This window comes from Notolepis coatsorum, assembly GCF_963971535.1.
Source record: "Notolepis coatsorum genome assembly, chromosome: 1".
Taxonomy (NCBI): Eukaryota; Metazoa; Chordata; class Actinopteri; order Aulopiformes; family Paralepididae; genus Notolepis; species Notolepis coatsorum.
In genome coordinates this window covers 252,798,484-252,825,970 of record NC_140165.1, presented here as the reverse complement: position 1 = coordinate 252,825,970, position 27,487 = coordinate 252,798,484, and the positions used below count along the sequence as shown (strand labels likewise).

The 27,487-nt window shown below is 40.1% G+C and overlaps 1 protein-coding gene across 1 annotated transcript; it reads right to left on the bottom strand.

Moving 5' to 3' along the window:
* Nucleotides 1-1,385: 1,385 nt before the first annotated feature.
* On the bottom strand, nucleotides 1,386-26,771 carry sst1.2 (somatostatin 1, tandem duplicate 2). Its single transcript, XM_084317159.1, has 5 exons — nucleotides 26,690-26,771; nucleotides 6,984-7,222; nucleotides 6,205-6,368; nucleotides 4,166-4,390; nucleotides 1,386-1,539 (listed from the first exon to the last, which is right to left on the bottom strand). Coding segments are annotated over exons 2-4 (381 nt in total). The 5' UTR covers nucleotides 6,985-7,222; nucleotides 26,690-26,771; the 3' UTR covers nucleotides 1,386-1,539; nucleotides 4,166-4,174.
* Nucleotides 26,772-27,487: the final 716 nt, after the last annotated feature.

The window sequence follows — 27,487 nt, the reverse complement described above, 5'->3', positions numbered from 1 at the left end:
TTTTTAAAGAAAACTACTAACTTCCTACTGTATATATACTGACTACAGTGCAGCTCGATAAATTAGAATATCGTGGAAAAGTTATTTTATTTCAGTAATTCAATTCAAAAAGCGAAACTCTTGTAGATTATAGATTCATTACACACAAAGTGAAATATGTCAAGCCTTTATTTGTTTTAATTTTGATGATTATGTCTTACAGCTCATCAAAGCCCAAACTTCTGTATCACCAATACAAAATAAAAAATCGATTTTTCTGTTGTATATAGAAATGTCGGCCTTCTGAAAAGTATGTTCATGTATGTTCAGTACTTGGTTGGGGCTCCTTTTGCACAAATGACTGCATCAATACAGCTAAATATATAGACTTTTCCACGATATTCTAATTTATTGAGCTGCACCTGTATATTACTACCTATATATGCTTATTAGACTGTAGCACTCAAGTTCAACACTGTTTGACAAACAATGTTACTGACAGGGGTGTAAAAAGTACCCAGAAATTAAGTGAAAGTATGGGTACCGTCTCAAAATCGTACTCAAGTAAAAGTCAGAGTATCTGGCTAAAAACACACTTGAGTAAAAGTGAAAAGGTTTCTACTTTTAAATGTACTTAAGTACTAAAAAGTCAAAGTAAAACGTTTTTTTTATTCCGGGGGCAATGAAATGTTCCGTTTCGTCCTCTTCATCATCACTCGTACTATCGTTTGTGGCCATCTTCTGTAGCTCATCACTCTGACTGTCTATTCTTCTGATAGCAGGTGTTTAATCAAAGATCCCCGCTTTCTAGTCTTTGCACAAGGACCAATCAGCATGGGTATGGGCGGGTTCATTTTCCATTGATGGGGATTTGATTGGCTGTTTTTTAAATAAATAAATAAATAAATAAAGTGCAGGTGCAGGATTAATAGCGTTAACGTTAGTTCGGCCAGAGAAACAAATATACTAATTAAAATAGTTGGACCTGCAAAATTTGTACTTTGTACTTTGTAGGTCTGCATTTTAAATGTAAGGAGTACACAGTATGTTTTCTTTCTCTGAAATGTAATTGAGTAAAAGTACAAGTATACAAACCTAATAATACTTGAGTAAAGTACAAATCCCCCAAAACAGTACTTAAGTATTGTAACAAAGTACAATTACTCAAGTACTTTACACCCCCTTGGGTACTGACCATTATCTGCCTTGCCTAAGAGTTGTACCCTTCCTGCTGACGTGTTGTACACAACTTGTAAGTGGCTTTGGATAAAAGCGTTCAGCTAAATGACTGAATCTAAATCTAAATGTAAATCTAAATGTAAATGTTTGTTCCCTAGAGTCAATATGTTACTAATACTCTGTACGCAGAGTGAAGAAACACAGCCAGTGAATGTCATTTTCTCTCTTTAATTAAATTAGACAGGTACATCATTATTTTGATTTCATCAAATTTGGTCCCACACAGCTAGCTAGTGTTGATTGGTTGATTGCCATTATCCAGGTGCAGGTCAAAGATGAATGGGATTGGTTGGTTGGTCCAGGAGGGGCGTGGCATCGGGGCTAGAAGCAAAAAGCAAACGAGGGGTCAACAGTGTCATACAGTAGGAGGAGAAACTAGGAGGGGTCAACAGTGTCATACAGTAGGAGGAGAACAAGGAGGGGTCAACAGTGTCATACAGTAGGAGGAGAAACTAGGAGGGGTCAACAGTGTCATACAGTAGGAGGAGAACAAGGAGGGGTGAACAGTGTCATACAGTAGGAGGAGAAACTAGGAGGGGTCAACAGTGTCATACAGTAGGAGGAGAAACTAGGAGGGGTGAACAGTGTCATACAGTAGGAGGAGAAACTAGGAGGGGTCAACAGTGTCATACAGTAGGAGGAGAAACAAGGAGGGGTGAACAGTGTCATACAGTAGGAGGAGAACAAGGAGGGGTGAACAGTGTCATACAGTAGGAGGAGAAACAAGGAGGGGTCAACAGTGTCATACAGTAGGAGGAGAAACTAGGAGGGGTCAACAGTGTCATACAGTAGGAGGAGAAACTAGGAGGGGTCAACAGTGTCATACAGTAGGAGGAGAAACAAGGAGGGGTGAACAGTGTCATACAGTAGGAGGAGAACAAGGAGGGGTGAACAGTGTCATACAGTAGGAGGAGAAACTAGGAGGGGTGAACAGTGTCATACAGTAGGAGGAGAAACTAGGAGGGGTCAACAGTGTCATACAGTAGGAGGAGAAACAAGGAGGGGTCAACAGTGTCATACAGTAGGAGGAGAAACAAGGAGGGGTCAACAGTGTCATACAGTAGGAGGAGAAACAAGGAGGGGTGAACAGTGTCATACAGTAGGAGGAGAAACTAGGAGGGGTCAACAGTGTCATACAGTAGGAGGAGAAACAAGGAGGGGTCAACAGTGTCATACAGTAGGAGGAGAACAAGGAGGGGTGAACAGTGTCATACAGTAGGAGGAGAAACTAGGAGGGGTGAACAGTGTCATACAGTAGGAGGAGAAACTAGGAGGGGTCAACAGTGTCATACAGTAGGAGGAGAAACAAGGAGGGGTCAACAGTGTCATACAGTAGGAGGAGAAACTAGGAGGGGTCAACAGTGTCATACAGTAGGAGGAGAAACTAGGAGGGGTCAACAGTGTCATACAGTAGGAGGAGAAACAAGGAGGGGTCAACAGTGTCATACAGTAGGAGGAGAAACTAGGAGGGGTCAACAGTGTCATACAGTAGGAGGAGAAACAAGGAGGGGTCAACAGTGTCATACAGTAGGAGGAGAAACTAGGAGGGGTCAACAGTGTCATACAGTAGGAGGAGAACAAGGAGGGGTGAACAGTGTCATACAGTAGGAGGAGAAACAAGGAGGGGTGAACAGTGTCATACAGTAGGAGGAGAAACAAGGAGGGGTCAACAGTGTCATACAGTAGGAGGAGAAACAAGGAGGGGTCAACAGTGTCATACAGTAGGAGGAGAAACTAGGAGGGGTCAACAGTGTCATACAGTAGGAGGAGAAACAAGGAGGGGTCAACAGTGTCATACAGTAGGAGGAGAAACAAGGAGGGGTCAACAGTGTCATACAGTAGGAGGAGAAACAATTCCATTAATATGTGAATCAGATGATCTTCTTCTACAGCGCGTGTTGGTGGACTGTTCCTTGTGTGTCTACTACACCATGTAATCACTAATAGTAATCACTAATAGTAATCACTAATAGTAATCACCAATGGTAATCACTAATAGTAATCACTAATAGTAATCACCAATGCTAATCACTAATAGTAATCACTAATAGTAATCACTAATAGTAATCACCAATGCTAATCACTAATAGTAATCACTAATAGTAATCACCAATGCTAATCACTAATAGTGATCACTAAATGGTCGCCTCACTACAATTAAATGGCTACTATGACTAACATCATCACACATGAACACAGTTGGGGTCATTGGATCCACAATAGTCTCTGCTTTCCAGTCAGACCTGAGTTATTCAATTCAAACTGTTTAGGGACCACAGTCGGCAAAAAATAGTTAGATACACCATCTTTAGAATAGTGGAAAAGAACTAATTTGTACTTCATGGAAAAAGCTGCATGGCTGTTGCCCAAAACTGCATTGGGATTAGCATAACGTGGGCATTATGAAAAGGCTAGCAGCTGTTTAACAGTACTGTATATTTGCATATCTTGTATGTCACAAATGTAACAATACTGTATACCTGTATGTCATGTATGTCATAAATGTCATGATATATATATCTGTATGGCCCCCGTAAATGTACAAACCCCCCTCCCACCCACCCACCCCCTCCTAATGTACAGTTTCCTCCCCCTCGTATGTATATATTTTCTGTTAGGATTTGCTGTTAGGATAACAGTACTGTATATTTGCATATCTTGTATGTCACAAATGTAACAGTACTGTATACCTGTATGTCATGTATGTCAAAAATGTCAAGATATATCTGTATGTTGCGTAAATAAATGTCACTATGAATTGAAAATGGGGGACCCTGATGTAAACAAGACGAAAGTCTTTCTCTGGTCTGCATCCCCTTAACAATTGTGTGTATTGAGCCGTACTGTATTGTACCCATTCTGGCATTCTGCAATCTGTTAATAAAGTTTTCAATCAATCAATCAAAGCGTGTCTTCCAACATGGCGGTGAGGCGGGGCCTGCAGTACCTGTGCTGTTCAGCAGGAGGTGAAGCCCTTCCAGTAGAAGTTCTTGCAGCCGGCCTTGCGCTCTCGGGGGGGCAGGTTGTTGGGGTTGTCTGCGGAGCGCTCGGCGTCCTCCTTGGCCCGCTGCCCCCCGGTGGTGGTGGAGACCGCCTCGGCCTCCTGCTGGACGTCGCCCTCGGGCAGGGAGAGCTGGGACAGCAGGTCCTCCACCGCGCGCTTGTTCCAGTCCTGGAGGCGTGGAGGGAACACACACACACACACACACACACACACACACACACGGTATTTATGATTTTGTATGAAAACTGTATGATTGTATTGCTTCCATGTGGCAAATAAAACTCTGAATCTGACTATATTCTATCTTCTTGGTTCATAGCCACAGAAACCTGAATTTAACATTTACTGCAACCATATTTCTGATCGTAAGCTCTCCAGACCCTTCCATCATGTATGTTTTCATCTCTGACACGACTCTATATACAGAGGGAGGGATGAGGAGGGATGAGGGGTAATGAGGAAGAGGAGGGAGGGATGATGGGTAATGAGGAAGAGGAGGGAGGGATGATGGGTAATGATGAAGAGGAGGGAGGGATGATGGTAATGAGGAAGAGGAGGGAGGGATGATGGGTAATGAGGAAGAGGAGGGAGGGATGAGGGGTAACGAGGGAGAGGAGGGAGGGATGAGGGGTAATGAGGGAGAGGAGGGAGGGATGATGGGTAATGAGGAAGAGGAGGGAGGGATGAGGGGTAATGAGAGAGAGGAGGGAGGGATGATGGGTAATGAGGAAGAGGAGGAGGAGGAAGTGAGCTCCTGCAGGAACTATCAAAAGGGTAGATTGAATGCGCTGCCTCTGGGGGGCAGCAGGGAGGAGCAGGGAGGGGTGGAGCCACAGCAGTGACACCGTGGAAATACAGACAAGATATTAGGATGAGTTGAAATAAATGAGGTTATTAATTAAACAGGGTGGTGCTGTGGGTAGTAGGGTTACAGACTGGGGCTTTAATAGTGGGCTCCTTTACTGAGTCACCAGGCGACAACATGAAGCAGAAAACTGGGCTGAGTTCAGCGTTCAGTCACTAGAAGAAGATAGGAGAGATAATCAGTGAGGAGAGGCTAGAGATACACCAAGAGAGGAGGAGAGGAGGAGAGGAGAGGAGGGAGAGAAGGAGAGGAGGAGGAGAGGAGGAGGAGAGGAGGGAGAGAAGGAGAGGAGGAGGAGAGGAGGGAGGAGGAGAGGAGGAGGAGAGGAGAGGAGGAGGGAGAGATGGAGAGAAGGAGAGTGTCAGACAGAGAGAACGAGATAAGAAGAGAGAGCTGGAGAGAGACAGAGATAAGTAGAGAGAGATGGAGAAAAGGAGAGAGAAGGAGAGAAGGAGAGAGAGAAGGAGGGAGAGACAGAGAGAGAGATGGAGAGAAGGAGAGAGAGAAGGAGGGAGAGACGGAGAGAGAGATGGAGAGAACGAGCGAGGGAAGGAGAGAAGGAGGGAGAGACAGGGAGAGAAGGAGGGTGATATGGAGAGAGGGAGGGAGAGAAGGAGAGAGATGGAGAGAAGGAGAGAAAAGGAGAGAGAGATGAAGAGAGATGGAGAGAAGGAGAGAGAGAAGGAGGGAGAGACTAAGAGAGAGACAGAGAGAAGGAGAGAGAGGAGGAAGAGGTGGATGGGGAGAATGAGAGAGAGAATGAGAGAAGGAGAGAGAGATGGAGAGAGGAGGAGAGAAGGAGGGAGAGAATGAGGGAGAAGGAGGGAGAGAAGGAGGGAGAGAATGAGGGAGAGAAGGAGAGAGAGAAGGAGGGAGAGAAGGTGGGAGAGAAGGAGGGAGATAGGGAGGGAGAGAAGGAGGGAGAGAAGGAGGGAGAGACGGGGAGGTGGTGAACAGAGATGGTGCTGCGTGGTGCCCTCTGTAGAGAGGTGGTGAACAGAGAGGGTGCTGTGTGGTGCCCTCTGTAGAGAGGTGGTGAACAGAGAGGGTGCTGCGTGGTGCCCTCTGTAGAGAGGTGGTGAACAGAGAGGGTGTTGAGTGCGTGGTGCCCTCTCACCTGTGCCAGGCCTGCAGCGCGGGCTCTCTGCAGCATCCTGTGGTGCCTGAGCTCCAGCTCCAGATCCAGGTTCTGCTCTCGCTCCGGTAGGGAGGCGGAGCTACACAGGACCAGGCACACGCCCAGGAGAACCACGGCACTGTGGATCTGCACGCACTTCATCACTGGAAATATAGATCATCATCATCATCATCATCATCATCATCATCATCATCATCATCATCAGCATCATCATGTCAACCCATCTGCTGAATATCATGCTGAATCGTTCCCACCAGTCATGGACCAAACTCATTCCAGTTCAAAATGTCTGTTCCTCCTGAGAGGCCAACATTCATTTTAATTTCTTTATTTCTTTATTTCGCACCATTTCAGCAAAACAGTAAAAACATATTGACCATGACAGAAAGTGTTATAAAGGTGCTGAGTAGAGGCAAGAGACCCAGATGGGCCTCAACTCATTAAATCATTGGATTAAAAAAAAACACAAAAACAAAGAATTCAGTGACTATATGATCACATCTGAGTGAGGTCTTGTTATTATTATTATCAACCAGCTGCACGAAAGCGCTGTTCAAAAACACCACCGCATGCTTTTAATTTACCCAAACATCACTAAGATGTTTAAGTAAACACAAAAGAAAATCACCAATACGAAGGATCAATTTGAAACGTAATATTAAAATAATAAGACCAAAGTCATTATAGTCGCAAATTGACTCAATGAAAAGCACAATTTTGCAAAAGTGAGAGAGAAAAAATAAATAAAGGTTACTGACTTAACTGTTCTGGAGGGTCTGCTGGAGGTGAGCTGCTGTGTTCTGGTCGGGTCGGAGAGCGGAGGCTGGAGGTGAGGAGCTGGTCTGGTGCAGGAGGGTTGATTCTGGTGTCGAGGTGTCCTGGACAGGTGCTTTTAAAGGCCCGTGCGCTCGTCACCGCTGTCTCACGTGAGTGACAGGTGGCTTTGCCAGGGGGCGTGTCTGCCCGGCGACGATGGAATGCAGAGTCATAAAAACCACTTAAAGGACAAAGAGAGGAGATGAGAGTCTGTCACTTAACCACAGAGAGGCTGTTTCCAAGGGAGCTCGTCGGTTTTAAATGGAAGGCCCACAATGCAACAATTAGCGAGTGTGGATTCTGCGCCCTCTGCTAATCTAAGTCAAATAACAACCAGAATATGCCGGCGTAATAAAAGGCTCTGGGGAAGGGGGAGATAAACTGATATTGTGACATCATGGAACTCTCAAAAGGACGAAGGCGTCTTTAATGGGTCTTAAGTGGAACAGGCTAATCACTCAGGCGTCGACTCCACTCTGTGCTGCGCGATCTAGCTGCTGCTGGAAGGAGCTTCTCACTAATATCAATATTAAAATGGACAATCAACAGCACACGGTGTTGGAATTAGACATATTCTCTCTCTCCACAGAACTTAAAGTGTTTGTTTGTGGTGGATGAAAAACACGTAGTAATACTACCATCAATAACATCGTCTAGTTGTTAAAAACCCTCTTATAAATGTTCTCCAGCTGAGAAGAAATCACTGCGTATATAAGCAAAAAACAATTGAGCGTGAAACAAAATGCAATGCAAAGGAGATTTAGAGAACAGAGAGGTTAAAGACGATGAGAGATGTGCGTTACAAACGGAATCCCACAGCGGGGCTTACAGTCATTCCTGCTCTGTGTTATTTGAAGGGGTTGTCTGTCTGTAGTAGTGATCATTACAGTATATCTCATCTACATCAGCTGTACGAGGGGAAACAGGGCTCGCACGGCATGTGTGAGAGGAGGAGAGAAAAGGAGAGAAGGAGAGAGAGAAGGAGAGAGAAGGAGAGAGGAGAGAGAGAGAAGGAGAGAGAGAAGGAGAGGAGAGAGAGAAGGAGAGAGAGAAGGAGAGAGAGGAGAGAGAGAATGAGAGAGAGAAGGAGAGAGAGGAGAGAGAGAAGGAGAGAGAGATGGAGAGAGAGGAGAGAGAGGAGAGAGAAGGAGAGAAGGAGAGAGAGACGGAGAGAGAAATGGAGATATCAGCTTTATGAGGGAATAGAGGCTTCACATGACATGTGTGAGAGAAGGAGAAAGAGAAGGAGAGAAAGAGAGAGAGATGGAGAGAAGGAGAGAGAGAAGGAGAGAGAGATGGAGAAAAGGAGAGATAGATGGAGAGAGATGTAGAGAGAGAAGGAGAGAAGGGGAGAGAGATGGAGAGAGAGGAGAGAAGGAGAGAAGGAGATAGAGATGGAGAGAGAATGAGATAAGGAGAGAAGGAGAGAAGGAGAGATGGAGAGAGAGAATGAGAGAGAGAAGGAGAGATGGAGAGAGAGAGAGATCAGGCTGTATGGGGGAATAGAGGCCTCACACAACATGGTTGTGCACTTCTCTCTCCCAGCATGGCTGCCTGGAAAGGTTGGCAACCACTCCCTTTTTGTGATACATTATTTTTATATTATATTATATAATTATAATAAAAAAAAATTATTTTACATTTCTATAAACTTTATTTACCCAGGCAAGCAAGTAAGAACAAACTCTGATTTTATTTATTGTCAAACGTATGCATAATGTTGTGTTAATTCCACAACAAGAGATATGTAATGTTAATTACCTGAAATTATTCCATTTTTGGGGGGGGGACCCTGCATATATCGGTATCGGTTGATATCGGTTGATATCGGTATCGGAAATTAAGAGTTGGACAATGTCTGTATATCGGTATCGGTAAAAAAGCCAATATCGAGCATCCCTAGTTACAATAAATATAGGCAATACAAATTTGTATCTGAATATATACTATGAGTAAGAGTAAAAGTAAACAGTATACACAAGGTAGCCTAACTGGCATGATGTACGTCATACGTTGTAGTCCGTGCAGGTTTTGGTGGTTAAGAGTCAGATACACTTAGTGGGTCAGACGTTCCTAACAGTTCTCAGGTTCTGCAGCCGCTAGTTCTCCAGCAGTACTGTATCAGGTAGTCCTTTAACCATTTCACTACCACACTACAGAAGGTTAACCCTTTCACACCCTTTCACATAACTGTCTGTAGTGTGGTAGTGAAAGGGTTAACCCTTTGTCACGTGGCAGTGAAAGGGTTAACATTCTGTATTGTTGCAGTGAAAGGATTAACAAATGTGCAAAAACAAGATATGCAAATGACCAAGTATGGCTTTGTCAGTATTCCAATGTACAGTGTACAGTGCCCCCCCCCCCCCTACCCAATGGGGGTACAACCCCACATTGCTAGAAAACAACTGGAAAAGGCCACTTATAAGATAGTTCTCCTTTAATGCAAAATAAACGTTCCCATTATGCTATATTAGTATTACAGTGCAGTTTACTGCTTTAAAAAAAGAAAAAAACCATTACATTTCATTGTAAGACAATAATGTTGAATTAAATTTACATTAGTATGCATGTCCATCTTGTGTACAGTATAGCAGACATGCATCTTTTTAAGTATTTCATCTTTATTCCAATTTAAAAATAAATAAATAATAATAGACTAAGTAACACCCAATTGTCATACACACTCTTCTTCTCTCTTCAGATGCACTTCTGAAATATTTGAATCCCACCCCTGCAGACACCTGGCTCCACATCAGAAGCACAGCCCCCCCCCCCCCCCCCCCCCCCCCCCCCCCCCCCCCCCACACCTCAGAAGAGCCCAGGGATGCAGCATCAGAATAAAGGCACCACCGATAAACCCTGCTGACTGGTCATCTCCTCTAACTGATAAGATAAGAAGAAAGTTAGTTCAAAGAGGACCATTCCAAATCAAAAACAGCTTCACATTTCCAAAACAAAAGGACGGCAGAAAGCATCAACATGACCATTTTAACAGAGTCTTTGTCAACGGAGTTTCAGTCCTTAGCTGAAAGAAACATGGCTTTAAGAGGGCTCCACAGACACATCAAAGTAAGGGGGCGCCAGATAAAATCCTGCCTTAATGTTGTTATTTACATATCACTGCATGTATCCGCGTCTTACTTTCCGTAGCCCGCATTTTCTGGCAGACGCTCTCTGATTGGCCACTGTTGCCCAATTCGCGTGACGAGCTGTGTCTTTGCCCATTTCCGCATCGAACAGCCTGCAAACTACCTGCCGTTCTATCGCCATGCTCTAAGACAAACTCTAACCTTAACCAACTTTGAAAGAGTGCCTAAGCTTAACCAGTGTAGAAACAGGCGTTGGCCAATCAGAGAGCGTCTTGCCAGAAATGCGGCTATGGAAAGTATAGACGCCATGTATCCTCTCCCTACTTCCCATTTTTCCCCATGTGGAAGGCACCTGATTGGCTAAATGACATGCTGGCGCTCTAGATCGACATATAGAGGCTGCATGTTATCTATAGCACCATCTAGTGGCTGAATGTCATCTATAGCACCATCTAGTGGCTGAATGTTAACTATAGCACCATCTAGTGGCTGAATGTTATCTATAGCACCATCTAGTGGCTGAATGTCATCTATAGCACCATCTAGTGGCTGAATGTTATCTATAGCACCATCTAGTGGCTGAATGTTATCTATAGCACCATCTAGTGGCTGAATGTCATCTATAGCACCATCTAGTGGCTGAATGTTAACTATAGCACCATCTAGTGGCTGAATGTTATCTATAGCACCATCTAGTGGCGGAATGTTATCTATAGCACCATCTAGTGGCTGAATGTTATCTATAGCACCATCTAGTGGCTGAATGTTAACTATAGCACCATCTAGTGGCTGAATGTTATCTATAGCACCATCTAGTGGCTGAATGTTATCTATAGCACCATCTAATGGCTGAATGTCATCTATAGCACCATCTAGTGGCTGAATGTTATCTATAGCACCTTTAAGGTGCTACAAATAAAGAATACAATAATAATAATAATAATAATAATAATAATAATAATAATAATAATAATAATAATAATAATAATAATAATAATAATAATAATAATAATAATAATAATAATAATAATAATAATAATAATAATAATAATAATAATAATAATAATAATAATAATAATAATAATAATAATAATAATAATAATAATAATAATAATAATAATAATAATAATAATAATGGATTGCAACTGTCCACCACTAACATGCACCGATCACCTGAAGACAGAGAGAAAGAGAGAGAGAGAGAGAGAGAGAGAGAGAGAGAGAGAGAGAGAGAGAGAGAGAGTGAGAGAGAGAGAGAGAGAGAGAGAGAGAGAGAGAGAGAGAGAGAGAGAGAGAGAGAGAGAGAGAGAGAGAGAGAGAGAGAGAGAGAGAGAGAGAGAAAATCTCCAGTCAGTGATGTCACTGGGATGCCACATCTGGAGCTGCTCCGTAGACAGTGACTAGGGTTCTGACTCACGAGGTCATGATGTCTGTGTAGCTCTTCCTCCCACAGCGTCACTAGAAGGTCTGAACCAGCAGATAAACGTCTAGCTGGAGGAGCCTGGATCACTGGGTCATTAACGTGTTCTACTTGTGGGTGTGGGGAGGCAGCCAGGCAGGGGAGGAGGCATGAATAACACTCTATTCTGTTATGTTCTATTCTATTGAGCCACAAGCCAGAGGGCTATGAGGGAAGCACACAAGAGTCAGAGGACTAGAGGGGAGGCCCTGATTTAACCACTACATTTAGTTTCTATAGTGTGATTTAACCACTAGTTTGTTTTTAGAGTGTGATTTAACCACTAGTTTGTTTTCAGGGTGTGATTTAAGCACTACAGTTTGTTTTCAGGGTGTGATTTAACCACTACAGTTTGTTTTCAGAGTGTGATTTAACCACTACAGTTTGTTTTAGAGTGTGATTTAACCACTACAGTTTGTTTTCAGAGTGTGATTTAACCACTACAGTTTGTTTTCAGAGTGTGATTTAACCACTACAGTTTGTTTTCAGAGTGTGATTTAACCTCTACAGTTTGTTTTCAGAGTGTGATTTAACCACTACAGTTTGTTTTCAGGGTGTGATTTAACCACTACAGTTTGTTTTCAGGGTGTGATTTAACCACTACAGTTTGTTTTCAGAGTGTGATTTAACCACTACAGTTTGTTTTAGAGTGTGATTTAACCACTACAGTTTGTTTTCAGGGTGTGATTTAACCACTACAGTTTGTTTTCAGAGTGTGATTTAACCACTACAGTTTGTTTTAGAGTGTGATTTAACCACTACAGTTTGTTTTCAGAGTGTGATTTAACCACTACAGTTTGTTTTCAGAGTGTGATTTAACCACTACAGTTTGTAGAGTGTGATTTAACCTCTACAGTTTGTTTTCAGAGTGTGATTTAACCACTACAGTTTGTTTTCAGAGTGTGATTTAACCTCTACAGTTTGTTTTAGAGTGTGATTTAACCACTACAGTTTGTTTTCAGAGTGTGATTTAACCTCTACAGTTTGTTTTAGAGTGTGATTTAACCACTACAGTTTGTTTTCAGGGTGTGATTTAACCACCACAAATGTTTTTAGAGTGTGATTTAAGCACTACAGTTTGTTTTCAGAGTGTGATTTAACCACTACAGTTTGTTTTCAGAGTGTGATTTAACCACTACAGTTTGTTTTCAGAGTGTGATTTAACCACAACAGTTTGTTTTCAGAGTGTGATTTAACCACTACAGTTTGTTTTCAGAGTGTGATTTAACCACCACCCGGTGCAGTAAGGTGCAGCCCTACTTTCAGAGAAAACAATTACCTCTGTGACACCCAGTCTAGAACAACAACAACTACAACACCATCATTGCATTCTTGGAATGCACCTAATATCAATTTCACAGGTACGGTGTTGTTTTGCTGCTGAATAAGATAAGGTCGTTTTTTATGGATATAACTGAAGCTCTTGGCTGTGGTGATGCAGAGAGCAGCAGTCACATCCATGCAGGGAGTAACCCTTTCACTACCGCACTACCAAATGGTTAACCCTTTCACGGTGACAATACAGAAGGTTAACCCTGTCACTGCCACACTACAGACGGTTAACCATGTCACTGCCACACGACAAAGGGTTAACCCTTTCACAACCACGCTACAGACGGTTAACCCTTTCACAACCACACTACATAAGGTTAACCCTTTCACTACCACACTACAGAAGGTTAACCCTTTCACTACCACACTACAGAAGGTTAACCCTTTCACTACCACACTACAGACGGTTAACCCTTTCACTACCACACTACAGAAGGTTAACCGTCTGTGAAAGGGTTAACCTTCTGTAGTGTGTTAGTGAAAGGGGTAACATGGAGACAGAGACACAAAATAAAAAAAACAGGGTGCTCCTTTAATTACAGAGCAATTGACGCATATTTTGTATCTCTCCATCTCAACAGGAAGATTTCCTAGTGTCTGGAAATCCGCCCATGTGATCCTGTTACATAAAGGTGGTAGAGATTATTTAAATAACTACCGGCCTATCTCCAAGGTACCCTGCTTAGCGAAAGTCTTGGAGTCTTTAGTGAATAATCAACTTAAGTCTTTACTCTCAAATCATTCTGTACTAAATCCAATCCAATCTGGATTCAGAGGCAATCATTACAGCCATCTCATTAGTTACTAATGTAATGACATACTATCAGCTTTAGACAAGAAGAAACACTTTGCTGTCCTCTTTATTGATCTGTCAAAAGCTTTTCATACAGTTTATCACCGCTTGCTCTTAAAAAGATTAGCTACTATTGGTTTGGATAGAAATGCATGTGATTGGTTCCAAGATGACCTGTCGGGGAGACATCAGTGTGTAAAGTCAGGTTATGCCAAATTTTATATCAATAACTAAAGGTGTGCCACAGGGTTCAATTCTTGGTCCGGTCCTCTTCACTATTTATATGAATGATAATGTGTCCTCATTGAATGGTTGTCAAGGCCATCTGTATGCAGATGATACTGTATTGTATTGCTGACTCTGTACAGCTGGCCATTGAGATATTACAACTTTCCTTTATTACCCTCCAGGAAGCTCTTATTAAACTGGTTCTTAATGCTAGTCTAATTAAATGTATGTTGTTTTCTAGAGCGAGAAACATTGAATATGATGGTTTACAGTACACATATCTACCATAAGTGGTTCTAGCATAGGGAGGTGTAGTGGTTACGTCGTTGCTGTTTCCGGCCGGTCCACCATCTTGAAATCGCAATGTATTTCCCCATTGCCCATTTCTAAATCGTCTTGTTTAAAACAAATAAAGCATGGACATTTGCATCGAATTTTATTTCAACCAAAAATGGTTAAACAATAATGTTAGTAATAGAAGGGAACTCATTTTGTGCACAAATGGAAAACTTGCCAATGTTCATGAGGCAGAATTGTTACAATAGCCGACAATTAATTTCCCCAATGATAAATGCCTATACGGGTGGACCTCGCGGGCGGTTCAAAGTGATGTCAGACTACACCTCCCTATTGAGAGTCACTGAATATAAATATCTTGGTGTGTGGCTTGATGAGGAATTTACATCTAAATTCCATGTGGACAACCTTGCCTCCATGTTGTGACGGAACATTGGCTTCTGTGCAGAAACAGAACCAGCTTTCCTTTGATTAGTAGGAAGAGAGTTGTATAATCAGTCCTGGACTGTGGTGACATCATTTATAGGCATCTCTCTATCACTCTGTATATCACTCTGTATATCACTCTGTCTATCACTCTCTCTATCACTCTGTATATCACTCTGTCTATAACTCTGTCTATCACTCTGTATATCACTCTGTATATCACTCTGTCTATCACTCTGTCTATCACTCTGTATATCACTCTGTCTATCACTCTGTCTATCACTCTGTATATCACTCTGTCTATCACTCTGTATATCACTCTGTATATCACTCTCTCTATCACTCTGTCTATCACTCTGTATATCACTCTCTATATCACTCTGTATATCACTCTGTCTATCACTCTGTCTATCACTCTGTCTATCACTCTGTATATCACTCTGTCTATCACTCTGTCTATCACTCTGTATATCACTCTGTCTATCACTCTGTATATCACTCTCTCTATCACTCTGTCTATCACTCTGTATATCACTCTGTCTATCACTCTGTATATCACTCTGTCTATCACTGTCTATCACGCTGTCTATCACTCTGTATATCACTCTGTATATCACTCTGTCTATCACTCTGTATATCACTCTGTCTATCACTCTGTCTATCACTCTGTATATCACGCTGTATATCACTCTGTATATCACTCTGTCTATCACTCTGTATATCACTCTGTCTATCACTCTGTCTATCACTCTGTCTATCACTCTGTCCATCACTCTGTATATCACTCTGTATATCACTCTGTATATCACTCTGTATATCACTCTGTCTATCACTCTGTATATCACTCTGTCTATCACTCTGTATATCACTCTGTCTATCAATCTGTCTATCACTCTGTATATCACTCTGTCTATCACTCTGTCTATCACTCTGTATATCACTCTGTATATCACTCTGTATATCACTCTGTATATCACTCTGTCTATCACTCTGTCTATCACTCTGTATATCACTCTGTATATCACTCTGTCTATCACTCTGTATATCACTCTCTCTATCACTCTGTCTATCACTCTGTCTATCACTCTGTATATCACTCTGTCTATCACTCTGTATATCACTCTGTCTATCACTCTGTCTATCACTCTGTATATCACTCTGTCCATCACTCTGTATATCACTCTGTCTATCACTCTGTATATCACTATGTCTATCACTCTGTCTATCACTCTCTCTATCACTCTGTATATCACTCTGTCTATCACTCTGTCTATCACTCTGTATATCACTATGTCTATCACTCTGTCTATCACTCTGTATATCACTCTGTATATCACTCTGTATATCACTCTGTCTATCACTCTGTATATCACTCTGTATATCACTCTGTCTATCACTCTGTCTATCACTCTCTCTATCACTCTGTATATCACTCTGTATATCACTTTGTATATCACTCTCTCTATCACTCTCTCTATCACTCTGTCTATCACTCTGTATATCACTCTGTCTATCACTCTGTATATCACTCTGTATATCACTCTGTATATCACTCTGTCTATCACTCTGTCTATCACTCTGTATATCACTCTGTATATCACTCTGTCTATCACTCTGTCTATCACTCTGTATATCACTCTCTCTATCACTCTGTCTATCACTCTGTCTATCACTCTGTCTATCACTCTGTCTATCACTCTGTCTATCACTCTGTCTATCACTTTGTATATCACTCTCTCTATCACTCTCTCTATCACTCTGTATATCACTCTGTCTATCACTCTGTCTATCACTCTCTCTATCACTCTGTCTATCACTCACTCTATCACTCTGTATATCACTCTGTATATCACTGTCTATCACTCTGTCTATCACTCTGTATATCACTCTGTCTATGACTCTGTCTATCACTCTGTCTATCACTCTGTCTATCACTCTGTCTATCACTCTGTCTATCACTCTGTATATCACTCTGTATATCACTCTGTATATCACTCTGTATATCACTCTGTATATCACTATGTCTATCACTCTGTCTATCACTCTGTCTATCACTCTGTCTATCACTGTATATCACTCTGTCTATCACTCTGTCTATCAATCTGTCTATCACTCTGTATATCACTCTGTATATCACTGTCTATCACTCTGTCTATCACTCTGTATATCACTCTCTCTATCACTCTGTATATCACTCTGTCTATCACTCTGTCTATCACTCTGTCTATCACTCTGTCTATCACTCTGTCTATCACTCTGTCTATCACTCTGTCTATCACTCTGTATATCACTCTCTCTATCACTCTGTATATCACTCTGTCTATCACTCTGTATATCACTCTGTATATCACTATGTCTATCACTCTGTATATCACTTTGTATATCACTCTGTATATCACTCTGTCTATCACTCTGTCTATCACTCTGTATATCACTCTCTCTATCACTCTGTCTATCACTCTGTATATCACTCTGTATATCACTCTGTCTATCACTCTGTCTATCACTCTGTCTATCACTCTGACTATCACTTTGTATATCACTCTCTCTATCACTCTGTATATCACTCTGTATATCACTCTGTCTATCACTCTGTATATCACTTTGTATATAACTCTGTATATCACTCTGTCTATCACTCTGTCTATCACTCTGTATATCACTCTCTATATCACTATGTCTATCACTCTGTCTATCACTCTGTATATCACTGTATATCACTCTGTATATCACTCTGTCTATCACTCTGTATATCACTTTGTATATCACTCTCTCTATCACTCTGTATATCACTCTGTATATCACTCTGTCTATCACTCTGTCTATCACTCTGTATATCACTCTCTCTATCACTCTGTATATCACTCTGTCTATCACTCTGTCTATCACTCTGTATATCACTCTGTATATCACTCTCTCTATCACTGTATATCACTCTGTATATCACTCTGTCTATCACTCTGTATATCACTCTGTCTATCACTCTGTATATCACTCTGTCTATCACTCTCTCTATCACTCTGTATATCACTCTGTATATCACTCTGTCTATCACTCTGTATATCACTCTGTATATCACTCTGTATATCACTTTGTATATCACTCTGTATATCACTGTATATCACTCTGTCTATCACTCTGTATATCACTCTGTCTATCACTCTGTATATCACTCTCTCTATCACTCTGTCTATCACTCTGTCTATCACTCTCTCTATCACTCTGTCTATCACTCTGTCTATCACTCTGTATATCACTCTGTATATCACTCTGTATATCACTCTGTATATCACTCTGTCTATCACTCTGTCTATCACTCTGTATATCACTCTGTATATCACTCTGTCTATCACTCTGTCTATCACTCTGTATATCACTCTGTCTATCACTCTGTATATCACTCTGTCTATCACTCTGTATATCACTCTGTATATCACTCTCTCTATCACTCTGTCTATCACTCTGTATATCACTCTCTCTATCACTCTGTATATCACTCTGTCTATCACTCTGTCTATCACTCTGTCTATCACTCTGTATATCACTCTGTCTATCACTCTGTCTATCACTCTGTATATCACTCTGTCTATCACTCTGTATATCACTCTCTCTATCACTCTGTCTATCACTCTGTATATCACTCTGTCTATCACTCTGTATATCACTCTGTCTATCACTGTCTATCACTCTGTCTATCACTCTGTCTATCACTCTGTATATCACTCTGTCTATCACTCTGTATATCACTCTGTCTATCACTCTGTCTATCACTCTGTATATCACGCTGTCTATCACTCTGTATATCACTCTGTCTATCACTCTGTATATCACTCTGTCTATCACTCTGTCTATCACTATGTCCATCACTCTGTATATCACTCTGTATATCACTCTGTATATCACTCTGTATATCACTCTGTCTATCACTCTGTATATCACTCTGTCTATCACTCTGTATATCACTCTGTCTATCACTCTGTCTATCACTCTGTATATCACTCTGTCTATCACTCTGTCTATCACTCTGTCTATCACTCTGTATATCACTCTGTATATCACTCTGTATATCACTCTGTCTATCACTCTGTCTATCACTCTGTATATCACTCTGTATATCACTATGTCTATCACTCTGTATATCACTCTCTCTATCACTCTGTCTATCACTCTGTATATCACTCTGTATATCACTCTGTCTATCACTCTGTATATCACTCTGTCTATCACTCTGTCTATCACTCTGTATATCACTCTGTCCATCACTCTGTATATCACTCTGTATATCACTCTGTCTATCACTCTGTATATCACTCTGTCTATCACTCTGTCTATCACTCTCTCTATCACTCTGTATATCACTCTGTCTATCACTCTGTCTATCACTCTGTATATCACTATGTCTATCACTCTGTCTATCACTCTGTATATCACTCTGTATATCACTCTGTATATCACTCTGTATATCACTCTGTCTATCACTCTGTATATCACTCTGTATATCACTCTGTATATCACTCTGTCTATCACTCTGTCTATCACTCTCTCTATCACTCTGTATATCACTCTGTATATCACTTTGTCTATCACTCTCTCTATCACTCTCTCTATCACTCTGTCTATCACTCTGTATATCACTCTGTCTATCACTCTGTATATCACTCTGTATATCACTCTGTATATCACTCTGTCTATCACTCTGTCTATCACTCTGTATATCACTCTGTATATCACTCTGTCTATCACTCTGTATATCACTCTCTCTATCACTCTGTCTATCACTCTGTCTATCACTCTGTCTATCACTCTGTCTATCACTCTGTCTATCACTTTGTATATCACTCTCTCTATCACTCTCTCTATCACTATGTCTATCACTCTGTATATCACTCTGTCTATCACTCTGTCTATCACTCTCTCTATCACTCTGTCTATCACTCTCTCTATCACTCTGTATATCACTCTGTATATCACTGTCTATCACTCTGTCTATCACTCTGTATATCACTCTGTCTATCACTCTGTCTATCACTCTGTCTATCACTCTGTCTATCACTCTGTCTATCACTCTGTATATCACTCTGTATATCACTCTGTATATCACTCTGTATATCACTCTGTATATCACTCTGTATATCACTCTGTCTATCACTCTGTCTATCACTCTGTCTATCACTCTGTCTATCACTGTATATCACTCTGTCTATCACTCTGTCTATCACTCTGTCTATCACTCTGTATATCACTCTGTATATCACTGTCTATCACTCTGTCTATCACTCTGTATATCACTCTCTCTATCACTCTGTATATCACTCTGTCTATCACTCTGTATATCACTCTGTCTATCACTCTGTCTATCACTCTGTCTATCACTCTGTCTATCACTCTGTCTATCACTCTGTCTATCACTCTGTATATCACTCTCTCTATCACTCTGTATATCACTCTGTATATCACTCTGTATATCACTCTGTATATCACTCTGTCTATCACTCTGTATATCACTTTGTATATCACTCTGTATATCACTCTGTCTATCACTCTGTATATCACTCTGTATATCACTCTCTCTATCACTCTGTCTATCACTCTGTCTATCACTCTGTATATCACTCTGTCTATCACTCTGTCTATCACTTTGTCTATCACTCTGTCTATCACTTTGTATATCACTCTCTCTATCACTCTGTATATCACTCTGTATATCACTCTGTCTATCACTCTGTCTATCACTCTGTATATCACTTTGTATATCACTCTGTATATCACTCTGTCTATCACTCTGTATATCACTCTCTCTATCACTCTGTCTATCACTCTGTCTATCACTCTGTATATCACTGTATATCACTCTGTATATCACTCTGTCTATCACTCTGTATATCACTTTGTATATCACTCTCTCTATCACTCTGTATATCACTCTGTATATCACTCTGTCTATCACTCTGTCTATCACTCTGTATATCACTCTCTCTATCACTCTGTATATCACTCTGTCTATCACTCTGTCTATCACTCTGTATATCACTCTGTATATCACTCTCTCTATCACTGTCTATCACTCTGTATATCACTCTGTCTATCACTCTGTATATCACTCTGTCTATCACTCTGTATATCACTCTGTCTATCACTCTCTCTATCACTCTGTATATCACTCTGTATATCACTCTGTCTATCACTCTGTATATCACTCTGTATATCACTCTGTATATCACTTTGTATATCACTCTGTATATCACTGTATATCACTCTGTCTATCACTCTGTATATCACTCTGTCTATCACTCTGTATATCACTCTCTCTATCACTCTGTCTATCACTCTGTCTATCACTCTCTCTATCACTCTGTCTATCACTCTGTCTATCACTCTGTATATCACTCTGTATATCACTCTGTATATCACTCTGTATATCACTCTGTCTATCACTCTGTCTATCACTCTGTATATCACTCTGTATATCACTCTGTATATCACTCTGTATATCACTCTGTATATCACTCTGTCTATCACTCTGTCTATCACTCTGTATATCACTCTGTCTATCACTCTGTCTATCACTCTGTATATCACTCTGTATATCACTCTGTATATCACTCTGTCTATCACTCTGTATATCACTCTGTATATCACTCTGTCTATCACTCTCTCTATCACTCTGTATATCACTCTGTATATCACTCTGTATATCACTCTGTCTATCACTCTCTCTATCACTCTGTCTATCACTCTGTCTATCACTCTGTCTATCACTCTCTCTATCACTCTGTATATCACTCTGTATATCACTCTGTCTATCACTCTGTCTATCACTCTGTATATCACTCTGTATATCACTCTGTATATCACTGTCTATCACTCTGTCTATCACTCTGTCTATCACTCTGTATATCACTCTGTCTATCACTCTGTATATCACTATGTATATCATTCTGTATATCACTCTGTATATCACTGTCTATCACTCTGTATATCACTCTGTATATCACTGTATATCACTCTGTATATCACTCTGTCTATCACTCTGTATATCACTCTGTATATCACTCTGTCTATCACTGTATATCACTCTGTATATCACTCTGTCTATCACTCTGTATATCACTCTGTCTATCACTCTGTATATCACTCTGTATATCACTCTGTCTATCACTCTGTCTATCACTGTATATCACTATGTCTATCACTCTGTATATCACTTTGTATATCACTCTGTATATCACTGTCTATCACTCTGTATATCACTCTGTCTATCACTCTGTATATCACTCTGTCTATCACTCTGTCTATCACTGTATATCACTCTGTCTATCACTGTATATCACTCTGTCTATCACTCTGTATATCACTTTGTATATCACTCTGTATATCACTGTATATCACTCTGTATATCACTCTGTCTATCACTCTGTCTATCACTGTATATCACTCTGTATATCACTCTGTCTATCACTCTGTATATCACTCTGTATATCATTCTGTATATCATTCTGTATATCACTCTGTCTATCACTCTGTATATCACTCTGTATATCACTCTGTCTATCACTCTGTATATCACTCTGTATATCACTCTGTCTATCACTCTGTCTATCACTGTATATCACTCTGTATATCACTCTGTATATCACTCTGTATATCACTCTGTCTATCACTGTATATCACTCTGTCTATCACTCTGTCTATCACTGTATATCACTCTGTCCATCACTCTGTATATCACTCTGTATAAGATACCCTCGTCTCGTTAACTTATTGTTGTGATTTCATATGCTGTGATTTCTATGCTGTATCTATGATCGCTAATCTCGCCATGTAAATGTAACTGTAAATGAGGGAAACCTCCCTTGCCTTTTCGAGTGCAAATAAAGGTTTGAAATAAAATAAAATATAATCATAGTCAAGACGGTATGTGCTCTGTCTACACTATATACTAGCCAGACAGTCAATCAAAGAGACATTAATCTCCACGTCACCTTGGTCTGGGAAATGTTGCAACCACTTATTGCATAAACCAAATACCTAGCAAGTCCAGACAACACAAAAATGTCAGACTCAGAAAGTAACAGAAAGTGTATTTGCTTTAGGGGCACAGATGGGTAATTATTAAGTACCTGGGAACTAAGGAGGACCCGTACCATATAAATATGTAACGTTCAGACGAAGAGGTATTAAGGTGGGGAATAGGGGTTTAGAGAGAATAAATGTAACTGTTCTTTACTGAACGTCTTGCTGGGAAGCAAAGTAGAAGGATTTCTACTTAGAAGGACATCTGAGACTCGAGGTGTCATCATGTTTTGCAACTACTGTAGTTTCATGAAACACAAGACAATCAATGAAAGCAACTACTGTAGTTTCATGAAACACAAGACAATCAATGAAAGCGACTACTGTAGTTTCATGAAACACAAGACAATCAATGAAAGCAACTACTGTAGTTTCATAAAACACAAGACAATCAATGAAAGCAACTACTGTTGTTTCATAAAACACAAGTCAAACAATGAAAGAAACGACTGTAGATATAGTACATGTTCATGTTTCTGTACAAGCTACACCATGTACACAATTTAAAACAATTTAAATGCTATTTCCTCAAAATGACATATTCCCTTCACGCAAATCCCTTGTTTTCACCTTAACCTATAGATATTTGCCATCAGATTTGACACAGTGCTTCTGAACAATACTAGCCGGGAATTTACAGTGGCTTTTTCTATATATCTATCAAAATATTGTAATCTTTCGTCCTATAGAGACCACCGTAACACTTCCGGTATTCTGAAATCATGGGAGAGAGAGCGGGGGGAGACATGATCCAATATACTTTTATACGCCTGAGTGCTGATCGACTTGGGACTGATCTCGCCGTGTTCAGGAGACTCAGGCGTGTAAAAGTATATTGGATCATGTCTCCAGCAACCCCACAGCCGGAGCTACAACCACTTAATGTCAAGGCTCTCATCCACATTCATTCATTTTCTCCGCCCGCTCTCTCCTCCATGAGCTCAATGTAACGTCATTGTTGTTTCCCGCGCGGTCCACCCCACTTGAAATTGCAATGTATTCTCAATGGACACATTTCTAAATCGTCTCGTTTAAAACAAATAAAGCATGAACATTGGCATGGTGTACCTTTCTGTGTGTATTCATATTACAGAAGAGAGCAGTAAGAATAGTTCACAATGTAGATTCAAGAGAACATACCAACGAATTATTTATTAAATTCAGACTATTAGTTTTGTTTAGAGCTAAATGCAGAGTATTACCAGCAAATATACAGAGATGGTTTGTTCCTTGTCCAGATGACAGCAGAAGGAAATTCAATTTTAAGCACCAATTTGCACGAACAACCTTAAAACCAATTTGCACCTCAGTTATAGGTATCAAACTATGGAACTCTTTGCAGAATGATGAAAAGAGTTCTACTAATATATTTCACCTCAAAAGGTTGTAAAAAAAAAAGATAAATAGACAATATAGCACAGTTTAGTATAATATTGCAGTTTAGCATAACAGGATAACATAGCATAGAATTGCAGTATAGGCCAGTATGAGTATAGTAATATAGTATATAGCAGCGTAACATAGAATAATAATATATTAAAAGGTTGTATAATACTGTACCAATATGGTGTAGTATAAATAGTATAATTTAGTTATATTATAATCAAATTAAATTATATAGTATATAGAAGTATAATATAGAATAATACATTATATAAATGTATAGATACGTGTGTGTGTGTGTGTGTGTGTGTGTGTGTGTGTGTGTGTGTGTGTGTGTGTGTGTGTGTGTGTGTGTGTGTGTGTGTGTGTGTGTGTGTGTGTGTGTGTGTGTGTGTGTGTGTGTGTGTGTGTGTGTGTGTGTGTGTGTGTGTGTGTGTGTGTGTGCGTGCGTGCGTGCGTGCGTGCGTGCGTGCATGCGTGTGTGCGTGCGTGCGTGCATGCGTGTGTGCGTGCATGTGTGTGTGTTTGTGTGTGTTTGTATAAATGAATGAACCTACATATCGCTGCTGTCGGGACAAAACCTCATAACTCAATTTTTTTATTTATTTTTTTATTATATAAATCAACTCCGTAGATCATCCTCCATATGTGTGTGTGGGTTTTACAAAGTTTAAACAATGGAAAAGCATTAAACCGATCATCTGTCTAAACCTCCTAACTCTATTCACCCTCAAATCTGTGTTAGTTTTTTTCATCTGCTGAAAAGTTGGGTTTTTGGAGTTATGAGGTTTTGTCCCGACAGCAGCGATATGTAGTTTGACTGATAGATACACAAAATGGGTTTATTTATGTTGATTTAATTTAGTTGTGTTGATGTTTCCATTTTTGCAAAATGGGTATATTCTGTTTGGTTTTACGCAATACGTTTTTTGTAGGGATGTCCGATATTATCGGCCGACCGATATTATCGGCCGATATCGGCAGTAAAATGTGATATCGGAAAATATCGGTATAAAAAAAAAAAAAAAAAAAAAATTTACATTTATTTAACCTTTATTTACCCAGGCAAGCAAGTAAGAACCAATTCTTATTTTATTTATTGTCAAAAGTATGCATGTTGGTTTAATTCAACAACAAGAGATATGTAATGTTAATTTTTACTTTTTTTATTATCATATTTTGCACAGATAATGCTTACATTTAGAAAGCCTTTTGAATGCATCCAGTGAAATTATTAATTACCTGAAATTATTCAGTTTTTTTGGGGGGAAACCCTGCATATATCGGTATCGGTTGATATCGGTATCGGTATCGGTATCGAAATTAAGAGTTGGACAATATCGGAATATCGGTATCGGTAAAAAAGCCAATATCGAGCATCCCTCGTTTTTTGGTGTGTTGTATGTGTGTAGGGGCAGGTATATATAAGAATTTTTCTTCTTCCTGTTCCTTTCGGCCATGGGATTTGGTGAGTTATATTAATATGTATTGTTGGACTGTGGTAATTCCATGTACGAATAAATAAATGATGATGATGTATTAGGCGACAGCACTGAACGACAGGCGTTCTACTGGTAAGTGTAGTTATTTTCTAACGACAAATTAAACAACCTTTTAACTTGATTTCAACCAAAAATGCTTAAACAATAATGTTAGTGATAGAAGGGAACTAATTTTGTGCAAAAATGGAAAGCTTGCCAATGTTCATGAGGCAGAATTATTACAATAGCCCATAATACATTTCCCCAATGATAAATCCCTATACGGGTGGACCGTGCAGGAAACTAAAGTGACGTCAGACTACACCTCCCTATAGGAGCCTATTTCATTTTTACAACTCATGATAGAAACAACATGTTGAAAAGCCCCTCATTATTCATCACATTGAAACAGAAAAATGAATTCCAACTTAATCCGCTGAGAAAAAAGAGTGTTCTCTAACTAACGTGAAAATGTCCTGTTAAATATATGTTAATTAAAAACAAAACATATAAAAGTCACAATGCAAACGATTGTTTATTTATTTATATCCAAATCCAACAAGTTTCATTCAGATGGGATGAAAAGGATTATGTTTTCTAGTCAAGTCCAGTCAAATGTGTTTGTTTTTGCCCAAAATCACAACAAGTTGCCTCGATGGGGTTCACAGATCAACAGGTAACATCACAATAGAATAGATCCACAATAAAAATAGAATAGAATAGAATAGAATAGAATAGAATAGAATAGAATAGAATAGAATAGAATAGAATAGGATAGAATAGGATAGGAATACTTTATTCATCCCGAGGGAAATTTGGCACTACACTATCGCTCACAGTAAACAGTAAATATTTAGGTAGACAAAAACAAAGTCATGAATAAGAATGAAAATAAGCCTAAGAATAAAATATGGTCTGGGATATACATTTCCTATGTTACATTCTAATATAATATATACTAATATAAAATGTCCTAAACCACCATAATATCCACAACTGTACTGCTCTGCGGGATCCTCCCCTCATATCAGTAAAACACACATCCAGTATATCAGCCAAGCAGACAGATGATCATTAGGTCTCTTACCCTCTTACTGTAGGTCTCTTCTGAGTAAAGGAGTGAGTTAAAAAGTTGTGTATCCTTGGAACAAGCGTTCCCGTTGCTAAACTCTGTCCTACCTCCTAACTCTGCTGCAAGCTGATCCAGGGGTGCTGAATTCTGAGGGAAATTCCAGATGTTATGTCACATTTGATCACGTACATTGCAATGTCATCGTTTACCCCCAGGCAGTGTCGTGGAAGACGTACACAGTTCACTTACTAAAAGTACAAAAAAAATATATACAAAGTAGAAATACACAGATAAAATTCACTCAAAGTACAGCCGTTGAGTAAAAGTACTTAGTTACTTTCCAGCCCCAGGCCCAGTCTCTCATCACCGCGGTCCTTCCCTGCTGCTCAGCCCAGAACCTTTAATCTGATCAGGAGACATTCCTCAAGACAGAGAGACACTACAGCCACGGTGCCCTGGGGTGTGTGTGTCTGTGTGTGTGTGTCAGTGTGTGTGTGTGTGTCAGTGTGTGTGTGTCAGTGTGTGTGTGTGTGTGTCAGTGTGTGTGTGTGTCTGTGTGTGTGTGTGTGTGTGTCAGTGTGTGTCTGTGTGTGTGTGTCAATGTGTGTGTGTCAGTGTGTGTGTGTGTGTGTGTGTGTCAGTGTGTGTGTCTGTGTGTGTGTGTGTGTGTGTGTGTGTTTGTCTGTGTGTGTGTCTGTATGTGTCTGTGTGCGTGTGTCAGTGTGTGTGTCTGTGTGTGTGTGTGTGTGTGTGGTATTACACAACCAAGTCCTGATGTGAGACAGTACAGTACGTTTCATTCTGTCCACAAGT